The sequence below is a fragment of the Equus quagga genome, chromosome 1 (assembly GCF_021613505.1).
Source record: "Equus quagga isolate Etosha38 chromosome 1, UCLA_HA_Equagga_1.0, whole genome shotgun sequence".
In the NCBI taxonomy this organism is placed as follows: Eukaryota; Metazoa; Chordata; class Mammalia; order Perissodactyla; family Equidae; genus Equus; species Equus quagga.
Genome location: NC_060267.1, coordinates 93,423,409 through 93,447,429, shown reverse-complemented (window position 1 = coordinate 93,447,429; position 24,021 = coordinate 93,423,409). Strand labels below are relative to the sequence as shown.

At 60.1% G+C, this 24,021-nt stretch overlaps 1 protein-coding gene across 3 annotated transcripts in view; it reads right to left on the bottom strand.

The window, feature by feature from the left end:
* Positions 1-23,462, bottom strand: part of ADAMTSL2 (ADAMTS like 2) — a 38,019-nt gene extending 14,557 nt beyond the window's left edge. Inside the window, exons 1-11 of one of the 3 annotated variants that reach the window (XM_046671141.1) lie at positions 23,162-23,458; positions 21,359-21,449; positions 20,645-20,787; positions 19,685-19,760; positions 18,338-18,440; positions 17,660-17,805; positions 17,409-17,532; positions 14,551-14,631; positions 11,862-12,037; positions 4,434-4,782; positions 2,673-3,045 (exon numbers count right to left, since the gene is read on the bottom strand). In XM_046671141.1, the coding sequence (XP_046527097.1) occupies positions 2,673-3,045; positions 4,434-4,782; positions 11,862-12,037; positions 14,551-14,631; positions 17,409-17,532; positions 17,660-17,805; positions 18,338-18,440; positions 19,685-19,760; positions 20,645-20,787; positions 21,359-21,448 (1,661 nt within the window). In that variant the 5' untranslated portion in view covers position 21,449; positions 23,162-23,458. Of the gene's footprint in view, positions 1-2,672; positions 3,046-4,433; positions 4,783-11,861; positions 12,038-14,550; positions 14,632-17,408; positions 17,533-17,659; positions 17,806-18,337; positions 18,441-19,684; positions 19,761-20,644; positions 20,788-21,358; positions 21,450-23,161 lie in introns of all 3 variants that reach the window. The other 2 variants (XM_046671123.1, XM_046671132.1) reach the window with 2 other exon arrangements.
* Between the last annotated feature and the right edge of the window lie 559 nt (positions 23,463-24,021).

Below are 24,021 nucleotides of genomic sequence, written 5' to 3'. Positions count from 1 at the left end.
CTCTTTGCTTTCCTTCCCCTCCGGGCTGGGAGAGGGACCCTCCGTCTCTGTGCCTCAGACGTTCCCGACATCGGCGTCTGGTGACGGGGCCTCCCTTGATTGTTTGAGTCTGTTCCGAGAAGATGAAAATAACCTTTCCTTTCTGGGCTGCCCCTTTGATTTCGCCGTCTCTCCAGCAGACATGACTTCCTGTGTTTGGACAGCTCACCGCGGGGACGGGCTATTTCGGCCCGGTGGCTTCCCCCTCGGCCTCCCCCAGCCCTTTATCGCAAAAGACCACCTTTGGTCTCTGCTTGGCAGCCTCCTTTGATGGCAGCCTGGTGGGGGAGCCGCCCCCTCTCCTCAAGTGGGGACTTCCGGAGTGTTGACAATCAATTGTATTGATTCCTGCTTCCCCAACAGGTGCTGGAAGCCCAGCAGGCCTATGGGACAGAGCTGGTGGGCTACAATTAGACTGGGATGGGGCAGGAGAGACTCTTCAAAACATGGCTTAAGGACCCAAAAGCTTGTGCCAACCTGGCCTGGGAATCCTTGAATACCTGAGCTGGGGGCCCTGAGGCCCTCCAACAAGCCCCCCACTTAGGGATGAGGAAACCGAGGCCCAGAGAGGGTCCCGGTGGGCAGAGTTGGGATGGTGACCCAGGTCTCCCCAGCCTCCCTCCTGCGCTTTCCACTGCACCACACAGCCGCTGGCATTTTCCATGGCTTAAGCCAAGTTAAACAGCAGGGCCTCTGTGCCACCCTGATAAATCTGTTCAGAGAGGGACTCTGAGCCTCAGAGAGCTGGCCTTCTTCACCACCTGGGTCGTGGGCCCTGGAAGGGTCCCTCCCCAACTCTGGAGGTCAGTGTCTTACTGACAGTTTCCGTGCACGGAGTCCTCACTAGGTGCTTCACATACGAGATAGAACTGAATCCTCCGGACAGCCCTGGGGCGATGAGAGTCCAGGCGGAAGATGCAGAAACCAGGCTGGGAGACTGAAGTAACAGGCCTGGGCCCCACAGACAAGTGCTGGCTGATTCTGAACTCTGGCCCTTTGCCCCTGAACTCTCGTCTCAGACTCAGTACTTGTACCCCAAAGCAAAGCCTGTCACCCCTCCCGCTGCTGGGTCCCACGCTCCCTGGCGGCCCCACTCCCTACAAGGTTTTGGGCCCCGGGGTCGGGGTGAACAGATGGCCCTGGTCGGCCCTGTAGGAGGAAGGGCAGCCACAGCAGCTCCAGAGCCCTCACTCTCTCCACCTTTGCAAAGAATTCCATTGGAAATGCCCCAGCTGAGCCCCACAAGCCCTAAGGCCCGGGGACGCTCACGTGAGCCGGGGCCTCAGAAAACAGCTTTAGCAAAGGGGGAGTCACCCTCCTATGGGCCTCGTGGCTCCGGCGGGCAGCTTCACTGCACTCGTCCCCTGGGAAAGGGTGAGAGGGTCGCCCCAACCTCGTCACCACGTCACCTAAGAGTGACCCCCAAAGTCTTCCCTCAACCTAGGCTCCCGAGCTCCCGAGGACCCCACCTCTGCATCCTCGGCCCTGGCTGGGGTTCCGTTTAGGTTTGTTGTCTAAAGCTGAGGGTTTGTGTGGGTCCCCAAAAACAAGACGAAACAAACCCCCAAGGGCCCCTTCCTGCCTCCAGTGCCCGTTCACCACCAGTGGCTGCAGAGCCTGGTCCTGTCATTCCAGTCAGCCTCACTGCCCAGGGAGCTTCTGGGGAACAGCACAGGGACCCTTCAGGGTGGGCATCCTCAGCCCAGGGGGCTTGTCACCGGGAATTGGGGCTGGAGGCTCCTGGCCTCAGGGCCCTCCGGGGTCGCCATGACTGCCCAGGCATCACCAGCTATTATCGTCCCCAGTTATTATTGTCCTGGTGTCCCCAGGGGTGGCTGTCCAGGTGTCCCCAGAGGTGACTGTCCAGATGTCTCCAGCTAGGACTGCCCAGGTGTCCCTAGCCGTGACTGCCCAGGTGTCCCCAGCTGTGACTGCCTAGCTGTCCCCAAGTGTGACTGCCCAGGTGTCCCCATGTGTGTCCTTGGTTCTGGGGGCCTGGCCCAGGCAGACCATCACACACCCATCTCAGAGGCAGCTCCAGTCCCCACAGGTGGCCTTGTGCCTGATTCCAGGGTCTGGCCCCCAGCTAAGGAACCCACTGGCCCCTTCCCCAGTCTCACGCCTGGCCTAGGAGGAAGGTTTGTACTGAGTCACCCCACATTCGGGGAACGGCCTGGAGTGTCCACCTCGTGTTCGTGGCCACGTGTGCAATGACTGTCCAGATTAAGAACCCAGGGACCCCACACCCTCAGGCTCTCCAAGCCCGAGTCCGTCAGTTTCCCTCTCTCAGCCCTAATAATCATCCCTGACACTACAGGTGGCTTGACAAGTCAACGTTTCTAAGCACATAGGATGCTCAGCCCTGCGCTGGGCTCATGCTGGGCACCTCCTCCTCCCCTGCGCCTGGGTCAGACCCACACACGGGCTCTGGCACCCAGGGGCCTAACCTTCAGGAAGGATACACTAAAACCCAGGCCTCTGCTTAGACCCATGGGGCAGGGACAGGAGCCCCTGGGCTGGGGCGGATCCCTCTCACTCCCCCTGGCCCTTCCGGTCAGACTCCCATAGCAAGGCCTCACCTACCGGACCCTGCCCCAGCGGCCCCCGGACAGGGCAGGGGAAGCGCGTCCTACCTGGCCTTGTGAGTCCTGTTCCCGGCCGTGGTGGGGAGGCTAGCACTGATGTTGGGAAAGGGGGCCTCAGAGGAGGTGTTGGCCACTCTGTCACTGCTCAGCTCCAGGTACGACCCGTTGAGCAGGTAAGCGCCGGCTCCCTCGTTCTCCTCATAGTCGACATAGAAGGTCTCGGCAGGAGAGCTCCTTGGGGCGCCCTGCGCGAAGATGCTGTTGACAGTCTCGTTGAGGGCGAGCTCCTTGGAGTCGGAGCCTGTACCCAGGAGCTGGCCAGAGATGGCGTTGGCCGAGAGGAGCTCCTGGGAGGCGAAACGGACATCAGCCTCATGGTCATCCTGGTCCCCCGCGAGGGCTGTCCCGGTGGCGTTGCCATCTGCAAGGAAGACAGGTGGCTCAATGTCAAGCGGTCCCTCGAGTGGGGGGCAAGGGCTGCCCTGGGGTGGGGGGGCCCGGACCAGTGGGGCTGAAGCAAAGAGCTGACCCAGGAAGCTCCCAGAGGCAGGTTTCTGCCCAATGGAAGGACACGGATCATCAAGGGGAGGCGTGCAAGCTGGCCTGGACAATCTCTTATGGGGCAGTCTGCTTGACCTCTGCAGTGCATTGAATAGGGTCCCCCTAACATTGTCCCTTCTGAACCTCAGAATGTAAGCTCATTTGAAAATAGGGTCCTCAACGATGTAATTAGTAAAGGGTCTTAAGATGAGCTCATCTTGGATTAGGGTGGGCCCTACGTCCTTTAAAGAAGAGGAGGGACACACAGACACAGAGGAGAGGCCATGTGAGGACGGAGCAGAGACTGAAGTGATGCTGCTGTAAGCCAAGGAGCACCTGGAGCCACCAGGAGCTGGGAGACACAGGAAGGACCCTCCCCTGGAGCCTCTGGAGGGAGCGTGGCCCTGTGACACCTTGATCTTGGACTTCCGGCTTCCAGAACAGGAGAGAACACATTTCTCTTATTCTAACCCCCTCGGTTTGTGGTCCTTTGTTATGGCAGCCCCAGGAAGCAAATATAACCTCCAACATGTCTTCTACTTGGAGATTCGGGGGGTCTTAGAAACGTGCCCTCAAGTGCGTGAGCGGATTCCTCCCAAGTCTGCCCTACTCTCTGCCCCTCAGCAGGAGCGATGGTGCAAACCCACCCCTATGAAGCACTCACAGCCCGGAGCGCGTGGGTCTCGGGGCCCCGACTCTGGGTTCACTGCCTACAGCTCCAGCCACAGCTCCTGCCTCTTGCCCTGGAACGTGCCCCACCAGGCTGTCCCTCACTTGTCCTCTCTTCCCCCCACCCCTCTCCCACGTCCTTGCCAGCTAACCCTCACTCATTCCCGAGCCCTCAGGGCAGGGGTTACCCTCCCTGAGAACTCCAGGTCCTCCCCGTGCCCCCTCGGCTGCCCGTTAGTCCCTCCCTGTGCCCCTGCTATGCCTCATATGCTGTCTGCCTGTCTGTCCATCTCCATCGAATGGGCAAGGGCACGAGCTCTGGGGTCACACTGTCCTCCAGCTCACCCACGGGGGACTACGTGACGTGGGCAGGTCCCCCCTCTCTAAGCCTCGGTCTCTCCATCTGTCAAATGGGGATAATGGTGTCCACCCCAGAAAGGATGTAAAAGAAGACGTGTGTGAGGGGCCTGCCCCAGGACGCCTGCGCGTAGCTGGCGCCTCCATCAAGCTCTTCTGCAGGCTGTGGGGACGGAGGACGCTTTACCCAAGGCCCCTCTCCCTGGGAAGCCCCGGCCCCACCCCGCCCCTCCTCCTGGTTACCTCGGAAGCCCTTGCCCCTGGGGGGCCCCTCGCAGGCCCCGCCGCTGGCCTGCTCGCACACCTCGTTGGTCTCCTGGCCCTTGGGCAGACCCAGCTCCATCCCTGGGCCCAGGTGGCCAAAGAGCCGGTTGTCCAGGCCCAGCCGCTCTGAGGAGGCCTGGCCGTAGAGGGAGCCGTTGTGCTGCAGGAAGCCCACCAGGTCAGCCCCGTCCAGCTCCTGGCTCTCCGTGCTCTCCGGGGCGGGCTCGGAGAAGCTGTAGTAGACGGGCTGGGGGCGGTGGGCGTGTGGCGGCTGCAGCAGCGTGTACTCGAAGGTGATGGAGGGGCTTTTGCCATTCTGGTTCCACACCTGGGGAAGAGAAGAAGTGGGAGCCTGCCCCTTCCTCACTCCAGCCCCGTCCCCATGAGCCCAGAACGGCTGCTGAGACCCATCACCCACAAGCCCCTTTAGGACCAAAGCACTCTGGTCCCCGTGCAGGTAGGAGCCTTCCCTGCTGTGGCTCACAGCTGAGTCCCTCCTGGGCACTCACCCTTGATGGAAGAGGGCTGCCTTGCCAAAGCGACCCTCCACCCCAGGGGCAGCCCGCGTCTAAAGACTGGCCAACAGGGGCACGCCCAGGGCGGAGGCAGAGGGAGCGGTCCCCCGGGGTCCAGGGAGTAGTGGGTGCACTGTGTGTAGAGAATGTTTTAAAAGTAATAAAACCAATTACAATCCAACCTGCATTGTACCACCACCACGTGCCAGGAATCCCAAGTTATAATGGCGTACCACCCCCGCCACCTTCCTTCCAGAGCCCCCGCTGCCAGGAAAGCGGCCCCTGGGGGCCATCCGGCTGCAGAGCTGGCTCTGGGACAGGCTGAGGCCTCTGCTGAGGCTGCATTGCAGCCCAACTTCTGCCCCTGCGAGGCCTGCTTCCCCCTCCCCAGGAGAGGTCTCAGGGTCTCCCCCAGGGACTCCAGCCGAAGTCACCGATGTCAGGAGAAGTCCTAGGAAGTGGACTCTCAAATGGGAGCTTGGAGCAGGATCATTCACCAGCAGGAGCCAGGGGAGCCCACCCTGGCAGTGCGTGGAGCTCTGAGACCCCACAAGTGGCAAACTGGGATGGGCGACCCACAGAAGAACATGCGCCAGTGGATGCCGTGTTTCAAGTGTTGGGGAGTTGGCTGGCAGCAGAGCGGGCACTGAGAATGGTAAGGGACTGTGGAGTCCTGTGTGGCAGAGAATGGCAGTGAGAGGCTGAGGGAGACGTTACCACCTCCTGTCCATTCTAAGGCCAAGCCAGAGGACCTCCTGGTATTACACAAGGACACTCTCGTGTCCTCTGGCCAGGGGGCCGAAAAAGTAGAAAGGTGCCAGAGAACTCGAGGAGGCCGGCTTCCCCGTCCTGCCAGGAGCCCGACAAGAGAGGGCCTGAGACACAGGGCACAGGGGTCTGAGCCAATGTGCCAGAAAAATTTGAACCCTCAGATTCCCCCGAATCTTCTGGGCCTGAAAATTGGCTCCTCCCTGTTAAAGCACTTGGCCCCACCTGAGGATGGCGCAGAGACTCCTGGCTTCAAGGCCCCTCAGGCCTCCCCCAGGACTTGCCCCACCTCGTCTCCTGGCCTCTCGACTGAAAGCTCGGGTTAAGTCCCATCTTCACCCAGTCATGGGGCCTTGGGGCTGCTCAGGGGAGAAGGGACAACGCACTGACGGACCTGAAGGACAAGCCCATGGGAATTGGCCGAGCCCGGGAGAGTGCCTGTGGGCCTGGAGGCGAGGGTCAGAGGGCAGGATCACAGACAGCAAAGGACAAACCTGGATGAGGAAGAGGTTCTCCGTGTGGGAGCTCTCTCTCATGACCAGGCACACACAGGAGAACTCTGGGAGAAAGTGCTAACACACCACTAGGATGGCTCTTGGAAACTTGGAGAAACTGAGGGCCAACACTCAGTGAAAGACAAATGCTAGCACTGCTAGCAGATGAGGAAAAGGGAGGAGAAGTCTGGAAGATCCGCCAGGAAACTCATTTCTGCAGAAGGACTCTGTTCCCCAGGGTGAAAAGAAATGTGACGGGAAGAGGCACGAACATCACTTAAAGGGACTGTGTTGGGAGTCCTCACAGGCCAGGGCTGATGGCAGGAGATGCTATTTCACAACCAGACTCCCCACAATAATCAGAACAAGGTGGGCACAAGTATTATAATAAGCAAGAAGGTTGTCCTGGTAGCCGGGAGGCCTGAGCCACAGAGACTTTTGGCCATGGTTGATTAGAACAAAGGACTCTCAGGGGACAAGTAGATCAGCCCAGAAAAGGTGCTTCTCAGTCTGTAAGATCAAAAGATATCAAGGGTGGGTGATCAGGAAGCGGAGAGCAGCTGTCCCGTGAAAGTCACAATCCCTACCCAATTTCTGGCCAGTTTCCAGACCCAGAATCCACTGAGAGACAGACCAGCCAGGTCCCGGGAACAGGGATCCACAACCAGGTTATATGGTAACGATTCTCCCAGTTCTTCCCCAAAGAACCCACAGCCAGTTACTTGGTTAACTGTTCACCAGAGAAATGGGTAGACGCTCTGGAACCAGGGTGGTCATTGTCAACCAGGGACCCACAGCATCGTTATTGCCCCTCTGTTACTGTGAGAGCGTGTAGGGGACAAGTAATGGCCCCAGGACGGCTCCAGTCTGTCTCACAGTATGTCCACCGGAGGCCAGGCTCACTCAGTGCCCAAGTGCATAATAGGCAGGTGGCAGAAGCCTCACGTTGGCCCCTTGACCTGGGGAGAGGAGCTACCATAGCGGGGAGAGATGAGTAGATTCCTCTGAGAGAGTGAATCAGAAACACTACTGCGTCCTGGGAGAACACACAGAGACAGGTGCCACTCTCAAAGACCCAAAGGCTGCAGTGGTAGTAATCTCATCCTCCATTCGATTCAGCAGTCGAATCAACTGTTCTGTTGAAAGACTTGTTTCAACAGAAGCAAGACAGACCCAGGAGGATGACAGTAAACCACTACAGACTCAGCTGAGCAAGAACTCTGCTCTGCGACGGATGCGGTCTTTCCTAGAACACACCAACATGGCCTCAGGTTGATCACATGTGGCCACGGATCCAGCAAATACGTTCTTTTCCACACCAATGGGGAAGGAGGAGCAGGAGCAGTTTTCATTCACGTGGGATGGACAACAACACACATTTACAGTTTGGACCCAGGGCTGTACCAACTCTCCCACTGCCCATGATCGTACAGTCCAAAGGGGTCTGGACCATTCTACAGAACAGTACACTGCTCCTCCGTATTGGTGACATCATGTTAGCAGACCAGACGAGCGGGAAGTGGCATGGAGGCCTTGGTAAAGCATACACATTCCAGAGGATCAGAGATTAACTCCCGTGAAGGTTCAGTGCCACTCCACGTCAGAGAAAATTTCAGGGTCCGGCAGTCTAGGGTATACCAGGGTCTCCCTTTGAAAGTAAAGGGCAAATTATTGCATCTCATGCCCTCCATCATGAAGAAGAATTTCGAACACAGCATATCCCACATCCAGGAATGTGGGTCCAATCCATATTCTGGGTAACATGAAAAGCTGCCAGCTCTGCGTGGGGTCCTGGGGAGAAAGGGCTCTTTGGCAGGTCCAGGCTGAGGTGCAAGCAGCCTGCCTCTGGAGCCGCGAACCTGGCCAACCCTACAGTAATAGAGACATCTGTGGTGGGGAAAGGTGTCGTGTGGAGTTTCTGGCAAGCCTTGATAGGAACATGATAAGGTAGACCCCTAGGGTTCTGGAGCAAGGTCATGTCACCTGCAACAAATAAATACACATTATTTGAGAAAGAGCTCTGGCATGCTGCCAGACCCTACCAGAGGTGGAACCCTCTGACCACAGGACATCAAGTGACTCACACAGCCAGAGCAGAACATGATAACATGAGTCCTGTCAACTCCACTCAGTGATGCAGTTGGGCGGGCCCAGCAGCGATCCATCATAAGATGGAAGTGTTACATCCAGGAATAGGCACCATCAGGGCCAGAGAACACTGAAAGCTGCACCAGCAGGTGACAAACTCCCACCATCCAAGACTCTTGCAGCAGCATCTGTCTCAGAGCCCACAGCTACAGCGGCCTGGGCACCCTCATGACGAAATCAGAGAGGAGAGAAATGGCCAAACTTGAGACAGGCCAGCTCAGTAAGGGGGCGCAAGCTGAAAATGGGATCTCGGTCACTAGAGCCCTGTTGAGGGGCAGTCCTGGAAAAGCGCAGTGAAAGAGACCCCTCCCAATGGGCTTCAGGCAGCCATCATCCAATCTGTATGGAAAACACAGTGGCCCAAGGTAAGAATCTGCACTGACTCGCAGGCCACGGCTAACGACTTGGCTGGTTGGTCTGGAGCCTAGATGGGAAAGATTTTAAGATTGGGGATGAGGAGGTCTGGAGGAGATAAGTGTGGATGATCAATGGAGTGGATATGAAACGTGACGGTCGTCGTGTCCCTTGTTAATGCATGCTGGGGAGCACCCACCATGGGAGGGCATGAAACAACAAATAATAGAACAGCTTTGCCAGCAGACATAGGCCAGCCTCTCGCCTCAGTCACCCCACTGATGGCGCACTGGGGGCATGAATGGAACGGCCACAGTAGCAGGGATGGAAACCATGCATAGGCCCAAGAGATGGGTTCTCACCCCACCAAGGCTGCTCTAGCTACTTCCAAGAGTGGAAGTCCAGCCTCCTGGCATCAACACTGAGCCTGGGGTACGGCACATTCCCTCTAGGGGACACTCGGCTATATGATGGCGCGTTGATTACACCAGACTCCTTCTATCCTGGAAGGGGAAACGACTAATCTTATTCTGAATAGGAGCTTGACTTTCCTGCCCACAGTGCCTCAGCCAGGCCCAATAGCCAAGGGCTCTGAGAGTATTTATCCCACTGAGACAGGACACCATACAACATTGCATTGGACAAAGGGACCCGCTTTATCGCAAAGGAGATACCTCAGCTGGCACAGGACCATGAGATCCATGGGGCCTACATATGCTGCATCACCCAGAAACTGCCAGCCTGATAGAGTGAAGGCAGCTGAGACCAAGGTGCAGCTTAGAGACAACAGGACCCTGTGGGGCTTGGGTCTCGGGGCACCTTCCATGAAGCAATGCACACCCTCAATCTATCACCAGACCGTGGTGCTGTGCTCATTCCCGGTGGGCCTGGGAACCAAGAGGTGGCAGTAGCAGCAGCTGCCAGTCCCAGGGACCCACTTGGGGATTTGGGGGTTCGCGTCCCTGCAACTCTAGGGACTGTCGCTCTAGAGGTCCTGATTCCCAGTGGGGGAACTTCCTCCAGGAGACATCACATGAGCCTCATTAAACTGTAAGCTACGACTGCCACCTGGTCTGCTGGGGCACCTTGTGCTGAGACAGCAGCAGCAGGACAGGGTCACCATCCTGACAGTAGCTGACCCGCTCACCGGGGCAGGCAGGGACGATTTGACCTGGCAGCAGAGAAGATGTCTGGTTCCCTGCTGCTCCACTGGGCATCTCTTGGTACCCCCTGCCCAATTTTGATGGTAACTGGACAAGTGAGCAGCCTTGGATTGAAAAGGGCCTGGAGACTGGCAGCCCAGACCCCCCACGTAAGAGGGCCTGAGATACCTGGCCAGGTAAGCCACCTGGACTAGCAGAGGTGCTAGGCGGGGGTGAGAGGAATCTAGAATGGGTAGTGGAGGAGGGAAATGATGGGATTCAGTGGCAGCCCCCAGACCAGCTGCATTTCACCCCACTAGCCTTCGCGTAAGGCTCCCCAGGAAACAAACCAACCAGAATTCGAGAGGAGCTCTTCCTGACAAGGTAAACTCATTACACAAAGCAAACGGATGCGAGCAGTGCAAGGGATGGACTGGGGTGGAGGCTGTGGGGTGCCCCCAGGGCCCCCCCTTTAGTGAGCTGCCTGGGGGGCTGTGGCTGACAGTTCTCAGCTGAGTCCCTCCCCAGGAATTTCCCTCAGCCAGAGAGCTGCCTCTCCCAACGTCATGCCCCTCCGTGAGGGGCACCCAGGGACGGAGCCAAGCCCCCTGCCTCCACTTGAGATGACTCCAAGGGGTCACTGAAACCCCAGAACTCCCAGTGGGAGCAGCTCAGCATCTCCTTCTGTCCAGTGCTGACCCCTCATCCCCTCACAGGTGCTGTTCCTGAGACCACGCCCCAAATCTTCCCACACATAGACCTGCCTTTCAGAGTCTGTTTCCTGAGGACCATGGCCTACAGCACAGCTCCACTCCGGGGGGTGAAGCCAGGAGGCCAGACTGCCTCAAGGACAGCAGCAAGGGAAGATGTAGAAATACGTGACCCCCATTAGATTCTGGGGTCACCCAGGGAAGCTCTGCAGCCAAGAGGCAGTGTGGGGAGGTGGGGGCAGCAGCCCCAGTTGGAGACCCCTCCAGCACAGCAGTTCAACAGACAACTGGCCCTGGCACATGACTGAGCTGGGTTTAAGACCACCTGTGCCACTTTCGATTCCATGCCTGGGCGAGTCACTGATCTCTGTGCCCAGGTGCCTTCGTCTATAAAGTGAGGATGCGATACCCGCCATGGTGGGGTTTGGAAATCAAAACAGCCCAGGGGGGGTGGGCTCTGTCCCCACTGTACCCCTCAGCCTCCACAAAAGCTGGTAGGCCTTGAAGAGCAACAGAACTGCCATCTGGACGTCACCTGATCTCGGTGACACGTCCTCTACATTTTTTCAGTGCTGGGGCACCAAGTTGCAATGCACTCGTTTCTAGACACTTGCCATGGGAAAACTCCAGCAAGCTGGGCATGATAGGCCCAAACTCCCTCCTGCCCTCTGCTTGTGCCTGTGCCCTTCCCTAGAAGCCGTGAGCATCCCGGGGGGCAGAGTCCAGGGAGGGCCACAACAGTGCCATGGTCCCTCAACATTGAGGATCTGGCAGAAATGCCAGTGTCCACAGGGTGGGGTGGAGAACCACACGGGGGGCATAAATCCCCAGCTGTGGAGCGGGGAGTGGGTCCCACATCCCTGCAGCCCCATCCAGCTGTCTGTCCTCCCCTCCCCCTGCAGATCCTGGTGACCTGCACAGAACGTCCCACTATGCTCATCCAGCAGGGGCACCAAAGCAGGAATGAAAGAATGAAGGGATGAAGGAATGAATGATTACCAAGTGAGAGGGTGAGAGAGTGGGTGGCTGGGTAAGCAAGGGAATGGAAAAATGAATGAATGAGTGAATGAGTAAATGAGAGTAAGTGATGGAATTAAAATCTGAGTGAATGAATGAATGAGGGCATGAATCAGTGAATGAATGAGTGAGTGAACAGATGAGACAACCCCCCAGCTGAGTGGAGACACTGCCGCATGCACGCACACTGTGGGGCCATCCCGTGGTGTCGCTGGCCCCAGAGGCCGCCCCTGCCGCCCGAAACCCGCGGCCCACGCACCATGACGTTCAGGCCCTGGTTGGTGGGCCCCTGCGCCACGATGTACTCGATGCCGGTCTCATAGATGTCCATGGGCCGCCGGTACTTGACCACCGTGCCGGCGATGTTGAAGTTCTTGGGGCTGTCCACCTTGAAGTTGCCGTTGAAGAAGTAGTAGCCGGCTTCATCTGCAAGAGCTGAAAGGGCAAACCGCCGGGTCACGTGTGCTGGACGGGCCGGAGGGAGGACAGAGGGGCCAGCGAGAGCGTCCTCACGTGCTCAGGGAGCCATGGCCAGCCCGTCCCCACGACCCTCCCCAAATACTCTGAAGACAGGAAACTCCACATGGCCAGGAGCAGATGCCCTGTCTGTGTCCCGCCTGGGACCCCGGCCCCTGAGTGCTGAGGAGGTGTGAGCGAACTTTCCTATCAGCCTAAACTAAATAAGGACTCGTCTGGACGACTGCAGATAGCTGGCTCGGGGCCCACTTCGTCCCGTCACTCTGGCTGCCTCTAAAGGGGCTGGGGGCTGCGAGGTGATGACCTGGCATCAGGTCCAAGCAGCCAGGTCTGGATCAGGAGGGTCAGCACCCAGGAAAGACACACACTAGGGGCAGGTGTCAGCAGGTCCAGGCTGGGCCATCCAGCTGGCTCTGCTGTGGACTCACCGTGTGACGCTGGGTGAGTAGCCGCCCCCAGCTTCACACCCAGATGATGGGGAGGGGACCTCAGTGCCCCTTCCAGGGTCCACATTGAGCGACACTGCAGCCCTGACCGGGCTAGCCTGGAGGGCAGTCCCAGCAACCCCAGCGGGCCCTTTCAGACCACTGTGAGCTGACCAGCTCCATACTCCCCCTGGGAACCATGACATTCTGCTGCCATGCTGGGGTGACCCGGCTGACCATTTGCCTGACCAGTCCATTCTCCCAGGCACGGCTGAGGGCAGCCAGGGGACATTCCCAGTAGCCTTCTCTCTGAGGCGAGGAGCGGGTGGACACTTGGAACAGAGGCTGTCAGAAGGACGGCCACTCCCAGGGCCTGACTGGAGCCTGATGACGCCCAGACAGAAAGAATGTGCGTGCAACCCCCAGCAGCCCGTCTCATGCCGGCCCTGGAGGCTGGAACAACAGCCCAGCACTGGTGCGACTGTTGGGGGCCGCCGGCCCTCCTGGGGGCTGAGGGTAGAGGGTGAACAGCCGCTCTCAGAGCCTTGGGGCCGGGGGATGGGGTGAGGAGGCGGGCTCCACAGCAGGGACAGTGTGTCTTCCAGAGGGTGTCCTTAGAGTCAGTTCCAGGAACTGGCCCCGGGGAGGCAAGAGTTCAGCGTCCAAAGCTCCTGATGCAACGCGAGCAGAGGAGCCGGGCGATTAATTTATTATCAGACAGACGCAACAAGCAGGACGCGTCTGCTGGAAAAATACCCTCGACGAGTCAAAAAATGACGTGAGCAATAGTCCAAGCCGCGCGCGGCGGAGCGTGTGCCGGGGCCGGGTCGTCTCCACCAAGCCTGCAGGTCTGTGCACGGGGTTCAGTCCTGGCCCGGGTCCAAAACTTGCTTCCCGACCGTAAGGACCTCCCTTCCCGCGGCTCCCCCGTGCTCGAGGCCGCCCCTGGTATTTCCAAGCGTCTGCCTCAGCAGCAACTGCTCTGCGGCCAGCTCTGGGAACACCGTGTTTCCTGGCCTCACCGCCCTCCCAGCGGGCGACAGAGCAACCGGCCTGGCAGGGGCCTGGCTCCCGCACTCAGCCGCGGCGCTTGGGGCCTGCCATGTGCAGACCTGCCAGGGTGGAGGCTGGAGCTCAGGGTCCACAGTGCTCGGACCCCCGTGGCCTCAAGGGCTGAGAGCCTGGGCTGAGCTCTCCCTGGAGGACTTTTAGCAAAGGCTGACGCCTCCCAGCGTCCCCCCAGAAGGGTGGCGTCCTCCTACCTGTCTTGGCTCTCGCGCAGCTGCCCTGAGATGCTAGGAGGTCAGCAAGCCACTGGGAGCAGCTTCTTCCCTGGGTCCCCACCTGTCCCGTCCAGGGCAGCTCCCAGGTTCAGCACCTACTTGCCTCGGCCAGCAGGGCCTCAGGCCATCTGCTGGGGGTGCAGACAAGGCACACTGCCAGGCCAAGGCTCCAACTACACAGGGACACTTTCTAGAAATTGTCACCAACTTGGGGCCTCACTGTCTCGGCCACTATGCAAATAACTCCAGAACCCTCAAGTTGGAGGACCCCTCCTGTGGTCCAGCTGCCCACCAGAGACCATCCAGTGGCAAGAACATCAACTTGAGAGCCCCTAGACCTGAGTTTGAATCCTCCTGTGCTTCTCGTCACCCATGGCCTCCGACTGGCCACCTACTTCCTCTCGCCGGACATCGACTTTCTCACCAACTGAGTCTTAGTCTTCGTACCCTGGGGGGCAGGGGTCCAAAACTCAGCACGTCCATCTTTTGCCCGTGCCAGGCTCTCCAGGGACAAGGAACTCACTGCCTGATGTCACGACCCGCCATTGTCAAGCAGCTCTGAGTACAATGTCCTTCTGCACATGGGGGTGAGGTCAGCTTCCCTGTGATCCCCACATACATGCACATACCCAGGTTGAGTTCTGGCTTCTGGGGCCCATCCGTCTCCCACAGGAAGGGATCCAGGGTCAAGTGTCGCTTCTACACCCACACATCTTGCTCCGTGCCTGCAAAACCACGAGCTGCCCAGGCCGCACATACGTACCCAGGACGTCAGCAGACTTCTTCCGCTCCACGATCTGGATGTCTCGGGCACCAGCTGGGATGTGGGTCACCAGAGAGTAACCTGGGGGAGATGAGACGATGGTGAGCAACAGGTCTGGCTGTGGCCACTGGCTCTTGATTGTAAAGGAACCTGGATGGGGGTCACCACCCCCCCCCCCCCGCGCTCCTGGCAGGTGAGGGGCACTGTGTAAGGGCAGCCGCACCCACATAGCCACACCGCAGCCAAGAGGCCGGTCGGGGATCCTCCGAAACGCTCCGGGCAGTTGGAGGGCCGACCCACCGCCCAGGCAGGGGCCCAGGTTTACCTGACACTCATGGTACCTGTCCTAGCCCCTCCCGAGGGACATCACAGGCCACAGGGAGCTTAAATCTGCCACAGTCAAATGCACTTGGGTCCTACTCTGCCACGTACCACCAGGGTGACCCTGAGCAAGTTGCTGGAGCTCTCGGGCCTCAGTTTCCTCATCTGTACACAGGGATAAAGTTTCCCACTCTAAGTGGTATTGGGAGACTGCATAGCACAGAGCCTGGCCCCGAGAGCATCATCAATTTTAGTATTTTAAAAACCCATCTTGTCACAACATCATGTGATTTTTAAAGGCTTGCCACATTCCAAGATGTGGATGAGAAAGTACAGGGCCCCAGGTCAAGGTCAGCTCAGAGCCTGTCATGGAAGCCCCCAGTCAGGTGGCGGGCAGCCACAGAGACCTCCACGAGGCCCCCAACAAAGGGACCGAGGGTCTTGGGGGCAGGAGTCTGAGGAAGGGAGAAATGCTGCCAGCAGGTGACAGAGAGTGGGCTGGGGACGAAGTCCTAAGACAAGAGTCTCGGGGAGGAGATGAGAGGGGATCTCAGAGACCAGGTTTGCCAGGCTGTTGCTCATGTCACAGGTTCCCGGACGAGAAGCATTAGCATCTCCGTGCGCCTGGTGCTGGCTGAGCTGCTCCCGCAGGCCAGCACCACCCATCATTCCTCTCTGCTGCCTGCCCACCTTCTCCAGGTCCCTGGAGCCCTTGAGCCCATCCCTCCCGGCCCACAGCGGCTGGGGATGTTTAGCAAGAGGCTCTTCTAGTGGGAGGGTGGGAGGAGCTCTGATGCACCGCATTGGCCAATGTCCATGGTGCAACCACTCCCACTGTGGCCAATTTCAAGCTCCCACGTGCTGTCGCCAGGAGCAGAGGTGGGAGGAGGTGCCCAGTGGTTCACCTGCTGCTATAGCATTTCCACCGCAAGGATGCAATCATTACAGAGGTGACACCGTTAGGAAGTGATGACTTCATTTAAATATGATTTATTTAAATGTAGGTTTATATGCGTTAATTTTTTAATTAGCAACCAGCTCACAAGATTCCAGAGCCTTTAATAATCATCTCCGACACCCTGCAGGGCCCTCCCACATGCATTTGTCAGGGAAGAGTGTGGCTCAGTGGTTAGGACCACAGATCCAGGAGCTAGGCTGTCTGGGTTCAGACCCAGCTCTGCCACCTCTGGCTGTGCGCCCTCAGACTAGCTTCTTAACCTCTCTCTGCCTGCTTCTGCATCTGTAAAATGGCGACAGGGGTAGGGCCTGCCTTCTTGTGGGACATGCCTGACGGGGCTCAGGGCACAATATGCACTCGGTAGAGTGGTCAGTATGTTTGCTGTCAGCCCCCAGGCCCCACACCGAGATTTCCGTGAGAGCACGACCTTGACAATGGGGCCTCACTGCCACCTGCAGTGCCTAGCACAGAGAGAGCCCGAGTGCTGCCCCTGCTGTCCCCGTGCCCTGGGCTCTGGCGCAAGGCCCCCGGGCAGCTACAAAAGGAAGGGAAGAAATGGAGCCACCAGCTCATGCTGCCTCCCACAGCGAGGCCCCCAAAGAAAGCAGGCACGCTCGCCGTGCGTGATGGAGTTCTAGTCTGCGCTCTGCCCAGGGCCCCCATTAAAGATACCCCCCTTCCTTTACCCTAACCCTCCTCGGTCCAACACGCCCATCCCTGGCTCGCAAGTCCAAGCCCTAACACCAACTCCAAAATTGTCGCTCGTGTTGGGCGGGAGGCAATTCCTGCCCGTTCTGGGACACGGCCCATGGAGGGGTCCACGGTGGCTCTAATGGGGCTGGTTCTAATCCAGACTGGCCCGGCTCACCTTGTGTAGACAATTCCCACTCTGGGCCTCAGTTTCCCCATCTGCTAAGTGGGTTTCAAGCTGCCCGGCCTCCCCTGATCTGGAGGCTATGACAACCCCCTCTATCCTCACCAGCGTTCACCGAGCCCAAGAAATGCATTCAGTTCAACGCCAAGTGTCATTATAAGTGACATCTTTCCAAAAGTATAAGGTTCTGTCACCTGCACAGACCCCCTACCCCTACCCCAGCCCCCAAGAGGCCAGACGGGCGAGGCTGGGAGAACCGACTGCCCTGGGAGGGGAGGGGCTGTCCCTGAGCTGAAGCCCGCCTGGAGCTGGTGGGAGCCTCTGCTTCCCTTCGGCCCTCCGAAACTCGGCTTTGAGACCTTAGGCCCCAGAATCTGCCTGCCCAGACACGGATCTCATACCAGCTGTGAGGATGGGACTCGTGCCTCAGTTTCCCTCTTGTAAGTGTGGTATTAACACCTCCCTGAAGGCTGCTGCAAAGGTCCAACATGATCACCAAGCCAGGTGCACACTTTGGCCCCAGGTATTCAGTAGGTGCTCAACAGAGAGCTGCTCGTAATTCCTAGCCAAAGGGGGCCTTCCAGAGCACCTGGCCACCTGGGCTGGGCGGAGGCTCTGGTGGCCCAGGAGGGGAGGCTCTCACTCCGTGGCACTCCGCGGGTTGGGGCAGATTGCCAGGCCCGGCCGCTGGGTGGGAGCTCTTACCAAGGTGGGTGTTGCCCTTGCGGTAATTGCCCGTCACATGGGTGCAGCTGCTACCGTCCCCCTGGCAGACGCCGCACTTGTCCAGCGTGTGGGTGGAGAAGAGCACCCCGTCACAGCCGATGGGCTGCAGGAAGGGAGGCGAGAGGGCTGCTGGGAGGGCGCCGAGGCCCCGGGCCGCCACCGCCGCGGGGGCACAGCTGGGCGGTCAGCGCAACGAGATCAGTGGTACTTTTGCTACAATGTTTAACAACCTCACATTTTCCAGACACGCAAACCCCTCGCAGGTCGGTGAGCTTGCAGGATGTGCCGTCGCGGGCAGGGACCATGAGCTGCCGCTGGCCGTCCACGGTGGTGCAGTGCAGGTCACACGGCTTGCTGGAGATGTGGACATAGTCATCTGGGGGGACACAGAGGGTCTCAGGGTGGGGAGGGGGCCGGATTCAGGGACTTCCCCTCTTCCTCCCACTGAGACAACACCCACCCCCCATTGCACTGATGGGGAAACTGAGGCCTGGAGAGTGGAAGGGACTTGCCCGTGATCTCAGTGGCAGAAACGGACCAAGATGTAGGTGGTCTGGCCCAGTCTAGGCTCCAGAGGTTCCAGCCTCTGCCTCTGGGGAGTGGGGGCCATTGCCCCCCCTGCAGGAGGCCTGAACCCATTGATGGCTCTGGGCTGCTGGCCCTGGATGCCCAGCGCTTACCTCGTGAGCGGGAGAGGCCGACTCAGTTACACTGGTGCCTGGACTACCTGTGACCTTTGACCAGTCCCCACCCTCTGGGCCTCAGTTTCCCCACCTGCCCAGGCACTGGACAAGGATATTCCCTCCCCTTGTCTCCAGGAGGTGACCCCTAGGGTGTGGGTCCTTACAGGATGTGGAAGTGCTGCCCCCGCATCCCGCTCCCCTCCGGGTGTCCCCGGGCCTCAGTACCCGGGTACAGGGGCTTCCACTGGTGCGTCCGCCCGTTGTACACGTGGGAGTTGAAGGAGACACACTGCTCCTCGCGGAAGCTCCTCCCGTCCGGCGGACACTCCTGGGAAGCGAGAAGACGGGGAGGGAGGCTCCAGGAGGAACTCGGCCCGACAAAGGTATTTTTGTCCCGGCTGAGCAGGAAGTGGCTGCAGCCGGGACAGCCGCGCCAGGGCCATGGCCCGTGGGATGGCCTCTCCTCTCTCTCCATCTCGCTCGCCCTCCGGAAGGAGCGAGGACAAGCGGAAGGGCAGCGACCGTCCCTCAAACACCCACGTGGTCTGGCCCTCCTTGTGCTCTGGGCCGGATCTCTTCATCTCCTCGCCACCCGGCCTTCTCCCCAGCCACACGGTGAAGGGGAAGTGACACTGGGCCCTGGCCATGCTCCTGCTGGCTCCCCACTCATGCTGCGTCCTCGGGCAGAGGCCCGGTGCGTGTCCACGGCTGTAGCCGCAATGCCTGGAACACAGCACCCTGACTGAAGGTGGACCTGACTTCACAGAAGAGGCGCCACCAGGCAGAGGGAGAGGCCTGTGCAGGGGGGCCCCGCTGGTCATGCTGGTGCCACAATGTGGACTGGGGGGGATCTCCCTCTGGAGCTCAGGAGAGTCCAGGAGGGCAGCTGACCAATGATGCCAAGATGGGAACTATAGCCACCTGCTTCCCTTCAGCCCCTAACTCCCTGCACCTGTGCACACACGCAGACATGCAGACACCAGGACAGGGCGACACGCGCAGACCCCAGCAGCTTGCTGTCTCTCTGCCCCACGCCCCAGAGTTTGTGTTCAGACTGGCTGTGGCCCCACTGAGAGCTGCCCGGAGGCTGGACCAGAGTAGGCGCCTCCTGTCCAGCCCCGGCCGTGTCAGCGCCTGCTCACGGTTACTCAAGCAGCCACAGAGGCCAAGGGTGCCCTTGCACAGGGACAAGCTCCCGGGGGCTGGAGCTGGGCCGCGGTGGGACTATCTCACAGGTGGGGACAGGGATGCCTGATGACTGTCGGTCTCCCAGCGAGCACCTGGTGCAGGACTTGTGAGCAAAGGGGGCTGCAGCCAGAGACCCTGAACCTTGAGGCCACACTTCAGGCTCCACCAGCAGAAGCGAGTCCTTCTGGTCCCTCCACGTGCCCGAGCACACGGTGGGCACCGCAGATTTGATTTAATGAATGAAGGGGGAGCGCTGAGCCCGGGCCCCTCACCATCCTTCTCTTCAGAGGACGTGAGGGGCAGGCCGAGGACGGAGTATCCGGAGGGCCCAGAGGCCACCAAGAAGACGCCCGAGACCTGCCTAAGGAGGGGGCGGGGCCTCACCTGCACGCGGCACAGCTGGTACCGCTTGGACGTGCCCGTGCAGGTCCTGTTCCCGGTGCCCGTGACAGACGTCCTCCTGGCAGGAAGATGCGGGCTCTGAGCCAGGGCCGCGAGCTGCAGGCCCCGCCCGACCCTGCTCCTGCCCTGGATGGCCTCTGGGCTGGCCCCTTGAGGCCGCCCCTGATCCCTCTGGGCAAGGAGTCCTTCCCCCCCACGTTCCCACCAACCCCCCACCACTGCACCAGAGCCCCTCCTTATCTCACACATGTTCAGGTAATGGGGTGCTTCTCAGCCCCTGCCTGGGGGACGGCCAAATCCGAGTCAGCTCTCTATCCCCAGCACATCGCATGGGGTCTTAGCACAGAGAATTAATAACACTAACAACATTCACCATGTACTCAGCCCTGTGTGACAGTGCATAAACACACGGTCTACTGCCGTCTCAGAATGTCAGTGGGCTCTAGCATGACCTTCACGCCACAGATGAAGAAACTGATGCTCAGAGTAGTTAAGTGACTCGCCCAAGGTCACACAGCCAGGAAATGACAGAGGCAAAATTTGAACCCAGGTCTGTCTGACAGTAACCACTGCACCATATGCTTTTCCACGTTTATTCAACACAGTCTTCAGAAGAGAAGCCCAGAGTGGGCCTCACCCCTCACTGAGAGAGCCCTAGAAATGGATGCTGCTTTCTCACAAAAGGGCTGTCCCCAGTGACCCAGAGCAGGACGAAACTTGGGACACCACGGCCCGGGACCCATCAGGAGGCCAATGAAAAGACGAAGTTGTTGACCTGGCCTGTGCTGCCTCAGACTGAAGACCCCTCCCAGGCTGAGACCCCCACCATCACCCGCTGCCCCGGGCAGAAGGCCAGGCTGCCCACCTCCCAGCCCTCCCTTTCCTGTCCAGGCTGCCCCACCTTCACATCAGCCCCTCGGGGCCCTCTGCTCAACCCCATACCTCTGCTGCAGGCAGTGCCGCTCCTGGGACGTCACCCCGGCCCCACAGCTGCGGGAACACGCCGTCCACTTGGTCCACTCCCCCCACCAGTAGGCGGTGGCATCGGTGCCCCCCTCCAGGCTATTGGACGTCGGGCTGTTGTCCTGGGTGAGAGGGCCCACAGAGGTTTAGAAGAAGGCTGGAGCACCGGGCAGGACAGGCCTGCCATCCCCAGGCCCTAGACGGGAGGACACAGCCCCCTGGATGGCCTCTGACTGAGCGGTTCGGCAGCCCGGGCTCAGATCTCCAGGGAGTCTTGGAGGGAACTCCCAGGAGGTCGTGGGCCTTGGGTCCTCTCGATCTTGCCGTCTGGAGACTCCTGGGAGCTCAGGGGAAGGCTGAGGCGGCATCTAACCGTCCTCTTGTCTTTCTCCCGCGAGCCTGGGGCCCGGCCCTGGTTCTGCAGGACACGAGCCCACCTGTCACAGGCCTCACTCCAGGCCTTCACCTGGAAGGGAAGCTCTCGGCCCCCAGCCCCATCCTGCCAAACCTGCAAGGGCTCCAGGGTGCCAGAGGCCCCTGCACAGCGGCTTCTCTGATTGGCTCAGACATGTTGCTGGGAGCTGAGAGGGGATCTGGGAAGGTGTCCCGGGACCCCAGGTCACATGCCCTGCACCTGCCACCTAGCCCCTCCCATGTCAGCCCATCCGGGGTAAGGGCACGCTCCCCACTCACCGTGGCCCCAGTGGATGCCGCACTCCCAGCCACCAGTAGCATAGCCAGCAGGGACCAGACCCAGTGTGAAGGCCACTGTCTGCCGTCCATCCTAGGAAGCAAGGCCACTGTCACCACCAGGCCAGGCCCAGCTCCTCTGTCAGCTGCCCAGGGTCCACTGCAGGGAAGAGCCCTGGGGCCCACCCAGCGCTGAGACCCTGAGGTTATCTGGGATCAGTTGGTAGTGGGTGCAGGATGGCCGTGTTGAAAGGGCTCAGTGAGTGATTGGAGATGCCTGCCACGGGCTCGAGATCCAAGGGTGGCAGTGTGTGTGCCACCCTGACCTGCGAGCACATGGGGATGTGCACCATGCTTCGCCTCAGAATACCTGAGTTCCCGGGAGAATGCCTGTGGGGAAAACCAGGGACAGGTGGGGAGGCCGTGGGCCCAGGCTGTGTCCGCTGGATAAAGGAGCCGAGGGCCAGGACTCAGGCCATCACTTGGCCTAGAACTGGCCCAAGCAGGAGCTCCTTGGGGCTTTTACCTGGTCAGTGCTTGCTGACCACGTGGGAGAATGACCCTGCCCGCTGGCCGTGTGGGTGCTGGACGGGTCCAGGGATGCCACTGGCTCTGCCTGACCTCTCCCCTCCCTGGCCACCGCCTCTGCCCTGCCCCTGGGGGGCTGGGCCTGGGGCCCTCAGGGAACTCAGGCTGGTCAGAGCCCAGGTGTCTGTGCCCCTGCCCTCCAGAGAGAAAATGCACAGCTGGTGCCCCCAGAGCGTGGCGTCCCGGCAGCCTAGGGCCACAGACAAGTCAGCACCCTGGTCAAATCGAGGGGAGCCGCTAGCCTCCTGGGCCCTCAGCCTCCCCCATCTGATTCCTCAGTGTGGACCCTGCTCCCCAAGAGGGAGAAACAGGGGACTTCAGTGGGCTCTGTCCAGGGTTTATCTCAGATTCTGTGTCACTTGACAGTGAGTCAAAGAAGGGATCTCAGAAACTACCAAGCCTGTCCCCCTATAGCCTGCAACCCAGAGAGGGAAATCAACTTGCCCAAAGCCACACAGCAAGTTGGCTAACCAGCCCCAGACCCCAGAGCAAACCTGACTAATTGCAGGGAAAGAAGGTGTGAGACCTCCCCCACCCCCCACCAGCCCCCACGTGGACCCCAGAGCTGCCCCTCTCTCTCCTCCATCAAACCCGCCTGTTTTTGCAGCTCAAGCACCTGCAGATTTTCAGGAGCTACACCAACAACACCCTTGCACCCTAAGAACGTCTCTGCCCGGACAAGACAACGGTACCCCTGGAGTTTGGAGCCCCCGTCTCCCCAGCTGCCTACCTGCCACCTCCCCGCCCAGTCCACTGCCCCTCCCCCGCAGGCCTCCATCTGCGTCCCCCCCAGCCTCACACAAGCACAGAGCCCACCTCGGCGATCCTATTGGCTAATTGGTGCCCCCGCTCCTGCCTGCGGCTGAAGACAGGTGCTGAGCCGGCCTCACACTTGGTTTTCATTAAGGCTCCCAGACACCGCTGGCTACAGGCCAGGCCCGGCTCACACGGGATGCATCCCTCCCTGGGGTCCGAAAACAGCCACCGGCCAGGGGGAGAGGCTTGCCCAGCCAAGAACTTCAGGCGCCCGAGGCTGGGAGGTGAGGGGCCACCCTCTCTGCATTCTGAGGGTCCGGACCCCTCCCCAGGAGCCCTCCTCCTGTTACATAACAGCTCCCTGACGGGGCTGGGGGATGCTCTGCCCCCCGCCCCCTTGGGGCTGCACCTCGTGTCCTGAGAGGGCTGCAGTGGGAAGCGGGATGGGTGGAGGTGGCCTACCTGGCCCAGGGTCAGCAGGTTGTCCTTCTGGAGAAAGGGGCCGAGCGGCTGCGGGCAGGCGGCGCCAGGTGCACGAACAGGGAGGCTGGGAGCACAGAGAGCTGTGGGCTCGGCCTCTCTCTGCCTCCTCCTCCCTCTTGCCGGCTCCTCACTTCAAAGAGCACCCACGAGAGGGGGTTCCCAGGGAGGCGCACAGCCCAGTGGCGGCTCCGCGGCGCGGCCGCCTTTATAGCTGTCAGGCAGACAGGGAGGAACTCACACTTCCCACCAGGCTGCTCCCCCGCCCGCCGCCGGCCGGCCTGGCGCACACTTTAACCCGCTCCGCGCCTCTGGAGCCCGGCCAGGCAGGCCCAGCTGCCTGCTGACTGCCGCCGGCAGCGGCCCAGGAGCAACGAGCGGGGAGGCCGCCTTCCCGAGTCCAGAAGTCAGGACCGTGTGTCGGGGTGTCCAGACGGAGCAGCCAGTAGCCTGGGGTCACGGGGGAGGTTGATGGTGGTGACGCCGAGCCCTGGCCCCCGCCTGTCCAATTTCTGCCTCCAGAGGGAAGAAGGGGACCCAGTCTCTGACACTGTCCGGAATGGAGTCCGGGATGTATAAGGTGTCCAGGCCGATAGCTCCATTTTACAGATGGGAGATGCGAGGTCCAGAGGGGAGACTGTGCTCTGAGGTCACCCAGCCAGTCTCCCAAAGCTTCTCCTGAGAAGCAGAGGCCTCTGCAGGAGGAAGGACTGAGGGGGGTCCAGTGAGGGCTCCACCAAGGGCTCCAGGGAAGGGACGGAAGTGCCCACGGCCTGCTGACGAGACAGCCAGAATGGCCGGGGCCGGGGGGAGGCACGGGGAACTCTGTGCAGATGTTCAGC